The following is a 10,071-nucleotide window of genomic DNA, read 5'->3' as shown; positions in this document are numbered from 1 at the left end:
GGGGGGGGGGGGGGGGAGAGCCAAGGCTTACCCGCAAAAGTGCAAAAAAAAAAAAAAAGCGAAAAAGAAAGAGGGGAGGGGGCGCGCTTCAGCTGGAGCGTGCTTGATGGCGCCTTGACCGACTGCAGCGCGTTCAAGAAAGACACGGAGAAGTAATCAACGGGGCAGTAGGGAAGGGCATCCGAGTTTCGGAGAAGAGAAGAGGGTAGGAAGGGGTTGTGACAGAGCGTTGCATGCGTGTCTTTGCAGATCACCCCCGAAACTGTCAAGGACAAGGCGACAAGGGCGCGTCAAAGGGCAAAAGGCGTTGCTGCGGTTTTGTTTGGTCGCACTCTAAACCAATGGGTCAATGGTTGATGGTGTAGGTTTTTTTCAAGTGAACTGGCTCAATGGGGCACACACGGCCGTCCACCATAGGGTGATGGATGGTGATGGTGTGTGGAAGTGTAGGTGTGGTTGGAAGTGGAAGGACAGTGCGGTTTGTTGGCCGAGTGAAGAGGGGGGAGGTCGGCAAGCAGGCAGGCAGGCAAGCAGGCAGGCACCCCAAGACACCAGCAGCCAATTGCTGTATGGGCAAGTCTTTCAGCGGTCACAAAGGGGTTAAAAGGGTGCGAGTTGGTTGCCGAGAAAACAAACCCGCTTGACGCTGTTGAAGGTGATGATGGATGTGTGGGAAAAGAGGGTAGGGGTGATGGGGTGATGGGGTGATGCTCGCTTGTTCCTACAGCTCCTCCCAGAACTTTTGGTTGGAGGCTGGTCAAGGAGATGAGCTGGGGGAATGGATGGGATGGCACGGACGGACGCGCGCGCCACCTTTTTGGGGGTCAGGGGTCAGGGGTAAGGGTTGAAGCAGCACTGCCAATAGCGGCCACCTGCACAATGATGTGTGTTGGTTGGGTTTCGTTTTTCTTTTTTTCTATGAGTGGAAGAGAAAGCAAGAGAAGAGAGACAAGGGAGAGAAGATGGAGAGGGACAGAGCAGAAGACGCAGACGATCAGAGAGATGGAGTACGAAACAGAGGAGTGAACAGACAAAGAAAAGCCGGATCAGAGAGAGTGAAGCAGAGAGACAGCGAGACAGAGATAGAGGCATAGGTAGACAGATATGGAGAGAGGCAGCGAGAGAGAAATTAGAAAAGCGATATCCCATATCCAAGCTTGGGGCATGTGGGTTTGATGCACGAGCTTCTGCGTGTGATGGAACACGCCAAGATGGCCGGATGGCTCTTTCGCGACCCAGGCACCGGTAAGGAATCACTTACATCGATGCACGCATACCGAGTCGCGCGCGCTGTGCAACTAGCACAGGGTGCATTGATCTTAGGCTTGCGAGCTGGCATCTGGCCTGGTTGCCATCTTATTTGCCGGCTCGCCTTGACTCGTTCACGACTTGCTGTCCAGAATCAAGAAGCGTGTGTTGCCGAGAGCCGTCTTCATCTCATGCATGGTGCGAATGATGGTGCTCAGCATGACATGCCGACAAGCGAGTCGACGGCATGTCCAGGTAGGCCTCCCAGCCGACTTGATGACGTCGACCCTGCCCCAGTCGCCAAAGCGCACGAGCGGTTCTTCGTTGCAAAGGTACAGTAGCGTGGTCGTGTTGTCGCCGTCAAGTAGTGTTGTAGTGTTGTAATGTTGTGTCGTGATGTCGTTTGTCTGACTTTTGGCACTCTGCGCTTTATTTTTCATGAGCTATGGGAAGCATCACGCTGTGCCTTCGTGATCCTTATTGGCTGTCATACAATACCTTTTATGACATCGAGCAAGCCCCCAGCGATGCTGGCCCCCTCCCCTTGATCACCTGCACCTGGTAGGGGCAGAGCATAATATCGGTATGGCCTCGAGGCGGCATTGACGCTGCCGCCTCGCCACCATCTCATCTGGCCATGAGGCCGTCGCGACAAGACGAACGCAAAACTCGTTCTTGACCCGCAAACCGCATTAGCAAGACAGGTACAAATAAATGGACGACATGCACATTCGGTCTGGCCATGCAGCAAAACGTCTGTGGCAACTTGCTCTGAGAACAGTGGCAAAGACAACTCCAGGTCACTCATCCGCGCACCTCGTGGCATGGCGCTCGCAACCACATGGGTGCGACACCACACCGTGCGCTACCTTTTCTTACTCTCACTCTCACTCATGAAGCAAGTGCCATGGCTGCCAAGACCACGCGCAGAAGCAATGTCCCCAAGCATTGCTCAGCACAGACTCGCAGCCAGAAGAACGTGTAAAGGGGTCAATTTTTTGGAACAATGTTGAGGGCCGAGTCGGCTCTTGCCAACAGCGTCCCTTCTCATCGTCCGTCTTGGCGTCTAGGGCTGGCCAGTTTGCGTGGTTCCAGTTGAGCCAACCGCCTCTTCTCCTTTCGATTCTACAAAGCAGTCGTTCCCAGTACAATCTTAGCACTCACAGACCACGCGCACAGGTTCAACAGGTTTGCGCATTTACCGCTGTAATGAGTGCGCGTAAGCGCGCCTCGTCGATCGTGTCCGCATTTGTCGGCGCCGAGACAACAGGCTTGGCGGCGGCGTGTGACGCTGCTGCTGCTGCTTGCGCGCGAATCGCATCTGCTTCGTTCATACACGATCGATCTGGATGAGGTGGTACCCATGCGTACATCAGATGTTATATAATAATATATCTCGTTCAGAGTTTGCGTCACTTACTCAAAGCATGTTCCAGACGCGTAATCTCCCTATCTTTAAGCTACATACCAAAAGCGCACCGTCCTTGTTACCGGATGGGCTTTGACGCACTCTCTAAACGCCAATTCGACCCTCCAGCGACCCAAGACACCTTGGCGTTGTTGAAGCGTACCTGAAGGTCCGCATCTCTTTCCCGCTGAAGCTTTTGAACACTCGTCTCCAGAGCTTGTTGGGCTTTCTATCATGATATGCAATGGCCTGACAAGTCATTGGGCCTGGGAATACCTTTGCAAGCATTGTGATGCCACGCTCAAAATCCATATTCAGACCTTGGCCGTCTCGGCTTGGTCTTGTGCTTCGGCCAGCTGTTTCTTTAGACGCTCGTTTTCGGCACGCAGGCGCTTGTGAGTCTGTTGATGGGCTTTATTCTCTTCCTCTCGCGCAGACTGAGTCCTCGGCAGCCCCCGCAGCCCCCGCAGGTCCGCAATCCCCACCCCAATAAGCCAATCATGAGATATCCAGCCAACTATTGTAAACCGCGATGGTGTGCACGAGGGATAGGTTCAAGGGGTCTGTACAAGAGATGCATGCAGGCAGACCTTATGACGCTCCAAGTCTTGCTGCGCTTTGTCCCGCTCTGCACGAGCAGTAACGAGTTGTTGCCGCACTTGCTCGAGCTTCTTTTCGCTCCTTTGTGCTGTCTCTTGTAGAGCCTTTGCATGTTCCAATGAGGCACTTGTCTACGCGTTGAAGTACATGTCGATCCATGTCTTTGTCAGTCTCAAAGCTGTAAACGCAACAGGTGCACCAAGACTCTTGCCGACACACTCAACTCAGCTCCACGCGACTCTCGCCATGGGCCTGCATACCAGAGCATCTTGAGCTTGCTTTTCGCCTGCGCAAGCGCTGGATAGTTTGTGGCGGAGGCGTTCCCGCTCCTTCTCCAGTTCGGCAGTGCCCGCAGTACAAGAAGCATGCAAGGTCTCTAACTGTCTGTACGCCTCCTGCTGCATTTCTTGCTCTTGAGTCCGTGCTTCGAGCTTGGCAGCCTGTTTGGCGAGCTGCTCTGCTTGGTCTTGCACAACAGCCCGAGTTGCGTTGAGGGCCGTGTTGACTTTGCTGAGCTCTGCCATCCATTTGTCTTGAGCCTCCGTTGAGCGGGCCTCGGCCTCGGCTTGTGCTGCTTGCAGGGCTGTACGCACAGCCGCCAGGTGAGCACAGCAGACATCCAACACATGCTTATGCACGAGACGAAGGCCGTTCCATCAACGACAATGATGATGCCAGCGCCTGTCGCTGCATACATTTATCAGCTCAGCGTACCGTGCTTGAGTCGTGATTGCAAGGCATGTTGAAGCTGGACTTGCAACGCATCCACCTACGTCGCAACCCAGATTGTTTTCGGCATCAATCGTCCGGTCGCATGGGATACTCTCGAACAAGGGCTGCATCGTCAGCCAGCAGATGACGTACGGCCAAATGAAGCCCATCAAAGCCTGCGATCCACGGATCGGCTTCCTGTTGAGTTGGGAGCGCTGAGGCTTTTCCATTTTCACTGCCACCTGGGCTTGCGACGGAAATGGGTGGCAGCACAGGCCGCGATGCCGGCCGAGAGCTCGATTGCGAGCTCGGTCGTGCAGAGTCTGGTCTCGAGCTCATGTTGCCTTGAGAGTCCATCCGATACTCGTCTCTCTCTGTTCTCTTCACTGCACAAGAGCATGGGGGAGAATCTGCTCATCATCTGCTCACATCGCATCAGTCTACAACCATCTTGATCTCTTTACCGCCGTCGTCGCCGTCGCCGTCGTCGTGTTGGAATGCTGGTGTTGATGTCTGTTTTCTCTCTCTCTCTCTCTCTCTCTCTCTCTCTCTCTCTCTCTCTCTCTCTCTCTCTCTCTCTCTCTCTCTCTCTCTCTCTCTCTCTCTCTCTCTCTCTCTCTCTCTCTCTCTCTCTCTCTCTCTCTCTCTCTCTCTCTCTCGTGTTTCACTTGCTGACATTTTCGTTGGCAGGTTGAGGTGTGCTGAACAGCTGTTGAGGCGGAACCCGCTTCCTCTCATCTGAATCGCTGCAGAAAGGGCAGCGCCCGCCCCGGCGCATGCGCATAAATTTACGATTGGAAACCGAGCAAGAGCATTGGATACTTGTAGCTGAGGATATCCATCTGGGGCAGCATACGTTTGTTGTCATTCGTCTGGCCTTTTTTTTCAGTGTCAAGACCTGCATCATGGCAGCAACTGCAGAGGTATGCCGCATCGTCGTTTGCTGTCGTCGTGGTGGCTGGTGATGGCACGCCTGGACGTCAAGCTTGGCGTGTAGAGCGACGTGTAGAGTGGTGGGTGAATCATGGGATGATCATGACCTGACTTGCGCTGCAGGATGATCTTGTGGCCTATTTTTGTATATGCGGTCAACTCGCCATCATCACAGGTGAGGGCTCGTTGCTCGACCGTCTGCACGATGGCTGACGGCTTATACAGACAGACAACTTGCTGACGGCGGCACCCGGCACAGATGTGGTGTTGGATCAGTTGCCTCAACGCAAGACAGATGGTGCCAGTGTCCTGGACCAGGGCCGTTATCAGGCCCGACACCAATTTCAAACCGACCATCCCCTTTATATCCGGCGGTACGTTGGATGTGTGTGTGTGCGTGCGGGCGTGTGGTTGCATGTGCGCGCGTGTGCTTCTCAAGGTCTCCTTCCTCTCACCTTGGCGCTGCGCACCTTGTCAACTTCTTTTGACTGATAGAGCTGAAGGTGTTGAGAAACGGCACAGCCTGAAATGCCAGGGGTGTGGCCTCCCCACAGCATATACCATTGATAATCAGCCAAACTTCTTGTATCTCCTGCCAGGTGGGTGTTCCGTCAAGCCATGCGCAAGCCACAACCCAGAGACTTGAGTCGCTGTTGGCTGCACCCACTACACCAAGGAGCTGTCACACTCACATGCTAATGCGGGCTGGGACAGATGGTTTTGTAGCTAAAGGGCAGGAGCCTGATCTCGACAAATTTGCTCGCAGCTTTGATCCGGTCAGGCCTCCCGATTGCCAGGAATTTCATGCGCTTGTTGCAGCCAATTCAAATTGTATCAGACGCCTGAGCTCATGGTTTGTGATCCTGTATGCACGTGCGTGTCTTCATGGTTGACAGACGGCACAGGCTGCGCCCATCCCGTCAACTGTACCCTTTGGTACTTCCATCAGCACAACCGACGAGCATGAAGAAGAAGAGGCTCAGCTTGTGAGTAGGGATGGCTCTGTTGCCATGGGCAAGAACATGACATTGTGCTGAGTCACGCTACTTGCCAGTCCTCACCGTGTCTTTTGCACTGACTCCTCGTGCTCAGCTCCAAGCCGACAAAGCTTACGAGGCCGACGCCCGCATCATTCATCGGGTCCTCGGCCGGCAAGCAAATTATTCATCAAAGCCTCAAATGCATCAGGTCCGACCTTGCATGATCCACATTGAGATGCGGCTGTCCGATCGGGTCTGCAGAGTCAGCGAGCTGGTCGTCAATCGTCACGCCTTTGGAATCATGTTTCTTATGAATACACCTCGTTGCCTCACCCGTCTACGTGCTTGCATGATATTGTAGGGAGGGGAACATAAAAAGCGAGGAACCCTGCTGCACGACTAGCAGCCGAAGTATGATGTTCCATGCGATTCACAAATCAAACCAGCGTACACCTCCTTCCTCCTACGGCCACATTTGACTGATCTGCATAACATCAGCCGCCTTTCGCTTTGCAAGTTTTTGTTTCTCCTTTGGTGGTCGGTCACACGCGGAGCAGATTTTTCAACACACGAAAAGGAATGGATGACCACAAATTGCGGAGAAAGGTCCTAAATTGTTCAAGTGGCAAAAACATAAAAACAAGAAACGAAAGGCAATGGTACTGCCTCTTCGGCATCAAGGGTCGGCATGGCTCCATCAAAAGGAGCTTTGGCCAGGAACAAAACACCCTTGAAATTATGGGTCATGGAGCGGCACAGGTTTGTGTGTTTCCAAAGCAAGCGCCAAGACAACACAGACCAGGCAAATAAGATTATGATGCACGCCACCATCCATGACAGCCGCGAGCACAGCCCGCGGCACAGGCGAACGGCCGGCATGCTAAGATGGGCAATGACATGGGGTGGTGGAAAGTGGAAGCCAAGGATGTTCAGGCGTGGTAGAAAGGCAACGCGAAGCGCGCCAATGATGGTCACATGAAGAACAAAGAGTGGGGCGATGGGTGGTTTGTAGGCCAGCCATAGATACCAACTCAGGCAAGGCAAGAGTGACCCGGCACTCTTGCATAACACAATCGGCGACCGACAAAGCCGGAGCAAAAATCGACACAAGGAGAGACTGGCAAAACAACACAGGAACATCACTGGAACGAGAGAAGAGGGGGTTGGGATGAAACAGCACAGGAAACAAGGACATGTTGCACATCGGTTCCGGAACCAAGGCAAGCGGGACAAGGTATTAAGCAAGAGGCGAGCAAATGAGATGCCGCTCGCCTGATAAACATCAAAATAAATGAGGTGGGCCAATGCTGAAGGGAAACTGCGAACCAGCAACAACGCGGCGTGCACCCAGAGAGTACATGAAGAGAAGTCAGCGCTTCAAGATCACACGACCACAGGCATGGTAGAGCCGTAATAAGATATCGCTTAGCCAATTCTCGTGAAGAGGGGGGTCTATATGCCACCGCTGGACTGTGTGACTGACTGCCGCTCATAATTTGCGGGCATGGAGGTTCCACTCAGATTGGGGGTGAAGGTGGGTTCACTCTTGAGGCCAACTTGTGAGGCTAGACCGAGGGTCGAGGCCGGGTGGGAGGGCAGGTTGCCCGTGTTGGCCATGTGGGGCAGGTTATTGAAAAAGGCCGGGGGCACGTATGAGGCGCTGGTCATGGCCAAGGAGTTTGGCTGGATGTTGGCCATGTTATTGACCAAGGCTTGCTGCATCATCATCATGGTCATAAACTGCGCCTGCATCTGGGCGGCTTGCATCTGTGACTGGGCGTTGATCAGAGCGGGGGAGTTGGACAACCAGGGTGGCATTGCACCACCGGCCATGGCGGCTGCAGCTGCAGCTGCGGTGCCAGCATCGGCGTTGCCAGCAGGTTGCACGAGACCTTGAGCAAGATGTGCTGCATCGAGCCCGTGCGAGGGAGCCAAGCCGGCGCTTCGAATGGACTCTTCGTTTCGTGAAGAATCAGAGAAAGACCCCGGTTTGCTGCGTTTGGAAGCAGGGAGCCCACTGTCATCGGAACCCGATCCATGGTGACGGTGCGAGGGCAGAGGTGGGGTGTGACTGCTAATGCCATGCTGAGGCGAGGCCCAGGCGGGGTTTGTAGCAGCGGCTGCTTTTGTGAGCATGGCCAAAGCAGATGAATGGCTGGTATCGTGATCAGGATTGGAAGTGGTCTCGTCAGCGTCTGAGAGACTACGGTTGGGTCGGCGTTCCCGAGCCTTGGGAATCGGGCTGCCTGACTGTTGCTTCTCATGCACGAGGGCTTCAAGATCAAATTCATGCTCCTTAATACCAGAGTGCTTCATCTTGCTCTGGTGGCGTTGGAGCGAGTATTGCTGGCGATAGCGCTTCCCACACGATTCACATTCATATGGGCGCACGTCCAAGTGGGACACTGCGATGCGCCATGATCGAGGGCAAAAAGTACAGGCACTGCGGTGAGCGGCAAGTCATGTTATTACAACTTTAAGAGGCGACTGGTAGTTTGGCACGCACTGAGGTGGTATTTGACGTGGTCCGAGCTGTGTGTGGTACACAGGGCATCAGGCGGGGGTGGGTCATGAGACTTGATTCATGCGACATGGGCGTCGTACAGTGATGGGCGTAATTAGGGTTGTCAAAGGCTCACCGGTGAAGGATACGATGACAGAGTGGACATGTTTGGCGGTGGGAGTCAGTGTGGCGACGGTTGTGGCGCACAAGATGTTCGCTGTCGGGGTCAAGCAGAGGGGGGTGGGGGGGTGAAACACGTGGGTGAGTGTGAGCATGTGGAGAGGCAAAGAAGCCGGGGGAGGCTGAAGGAGCAGACTTTGCGTGCGGGCCGGCGGACTTGAAAAACAAGACAACGCACCGGCGCAAAAACTGCACTTGACAGGTGGCACACTGCCACAAGGGTTGATTATCTTGCATGCCAGTTGGTTCGGTGCCGTCCAGGTCGTGATGAGTCATGGCGCTTGATTTGTCGGTGTCAGTTGATGGGCGACAGCCAGAAGGGCAGGAAACGCTGCACGGTGGAAAGCGGGGGATGCATGCATACATACGGGTAGCCACACGTTAGATATGAGTATCTGTTGAGCTAGGGGTGAGGCGGGGGCAAAAGGCATCGATGCCGACGGGGACCACCAAAGACAGGGCACGCACTTGGGGATGGGCACCGGGGGGTCACCAGTCTTCACCTGGGCGTGGCACGTGTGGTGGGTGGCGTGTCCTGCCGGGGTGGACAAATGACGCGGAGTGCACGGCTGCCCAGAGGTTGATGGTGCTGCAGACTACAGGGCGACACAGTCGGCCGGCCGGGTCGAAGCTGGAATGGGGTTTCATCAAGGGCAAGATGCACATGAAGTCAGCTGACGACTTGATCATGGAAATTGGGTCATGATGCACCCCGAGAAGAGGAGTGAGAGAGGTTGTGCGGGCAGATTCCGAGTTTGAACACAAGTGTATCAGGCGAAGAGTCCCCACAACCCCCCCCCGTCAAGCCTTTGGTGCAAACGAACAAGCGGTGATGTGGTTGTGCAGCCGACACGGAGGCCGAGAGGCAGGTGGCGGAGCCGGACGGTGATAGCGGCGGCAGGGTGTGTTCAAGCGGGTGAGGGGCAGGCGTGGAGGCTGGGGATGCCCAATGTCCTACATTGGGAGCCGGACGACTAAAAGGCGGTTGGGGTGGCCAGAGCGGGGGAGCGAGGGGAACGGCGGGGAACAGGGCAGGTGGATTTGCTCAAGTGGCAGGCGACACAAATGTCCGAGGTCGTCGCCGCGTTGAGCCACTCGGGAGCGGAGTGGCGCAACTCGCAGCAAGACCGATGGAAGCACACGATAAAAAGTGGTGTGTGGCTCGTGTGTGTGTGCAGGCGTGTGTGGGTGTGTAAGTGATGAAGGTGGAGGCGTTGGTCCAGTTCGACATTCCCTCTTGGTGGGGAGGACGCGTTCGCGAGAAGGTCGTCATGTTCATGTGTGTGTGTGTGTGTGTGTGTGTGTGTGTGTGTGTGTGTGTGTGTGCCGAAATGGGACCATCACGCCAAAAGAAGAAAGAAAATGGATCATCTCGACGACCTCTCTCACAGTCACGCTTCAGCTAGGCTGAGGTAACTTGCAAAGCCGATCGTCAAGTGGTGGCCAGTGTTTCGCAGGTCGACTCACTTTGAGATCGTACTTGAACTTTGGATGGCTCGTATCGAGTC

At 54.8% G+C, this 10,071-nt stretch overlaps 2 protein-coding genes across 2 annotated transcripts; one reads left to right on the top strand and one right to left on the bottom strand.

Annotated features, from left to right (window-relative positions):
- Positions 1-4,476: 4,476 nt before the first annotated feature.
- On the top strand, positions 4,477-5,937 carry MONBRDRAFT_24701 (uncharacterized protein; the record flags this gene model as incomplete). Its single annotated transcript, XM_001745057.1, has 7 exons — positions 4,477-4,657; positions 4,857-4,890; positions 5,024-5,075; positions 5,126-5,274; positions 5,396-5,499; positions 5,627-5,676; positions 5,797-5,937. 7 exons carry the CDS (start codon positions 4,477-4,479, stop codon positions 5,935-5,937), a joined length of 711 nt encoding a protein of 236 aa, XP_001745109.1.
- A 1,395-nt stretch (positions 5,938-7,332) lies between these two features.
- Positions 7,333-8,839, bottom strand: MONBRDRAFT_24700 (uncharacterized protein; the record flags this gene model as incomplete). The annotated part of the gene is made up of 3 exons (XM_001744886.1): positions 7,333-8,285; positions 8,387-8,412; positions 8,742-8,839. 3 exons carry the CDS (start codon positions 8,837-8,839, stop codon positions 7,333-7,335), a joined length of 1,077 nt encoding a protein of 358 aa, XP_001744938.1.
- Between the last annotated feature and the right edge of the window lie 1,232 nt (positions 8,840-10,071).

Source organism: Monosiga brevicollis, genomic scaffold, assembly GCF_000002865.3.
Source record: "Monosiga brevicollis MX1 MONBRscaffold_7 genomic scaffold, whole genome shotgun sequence".
Classification (NCBI taxonomy): Eukaryota; class Choanoflagellata; order Craspedida; family Salpingoecidae; genus Monosiga; species Monosiga brevicollis.
This window is presented reverse-complemented; position numbering and strand designations above follow the sequence as displayed.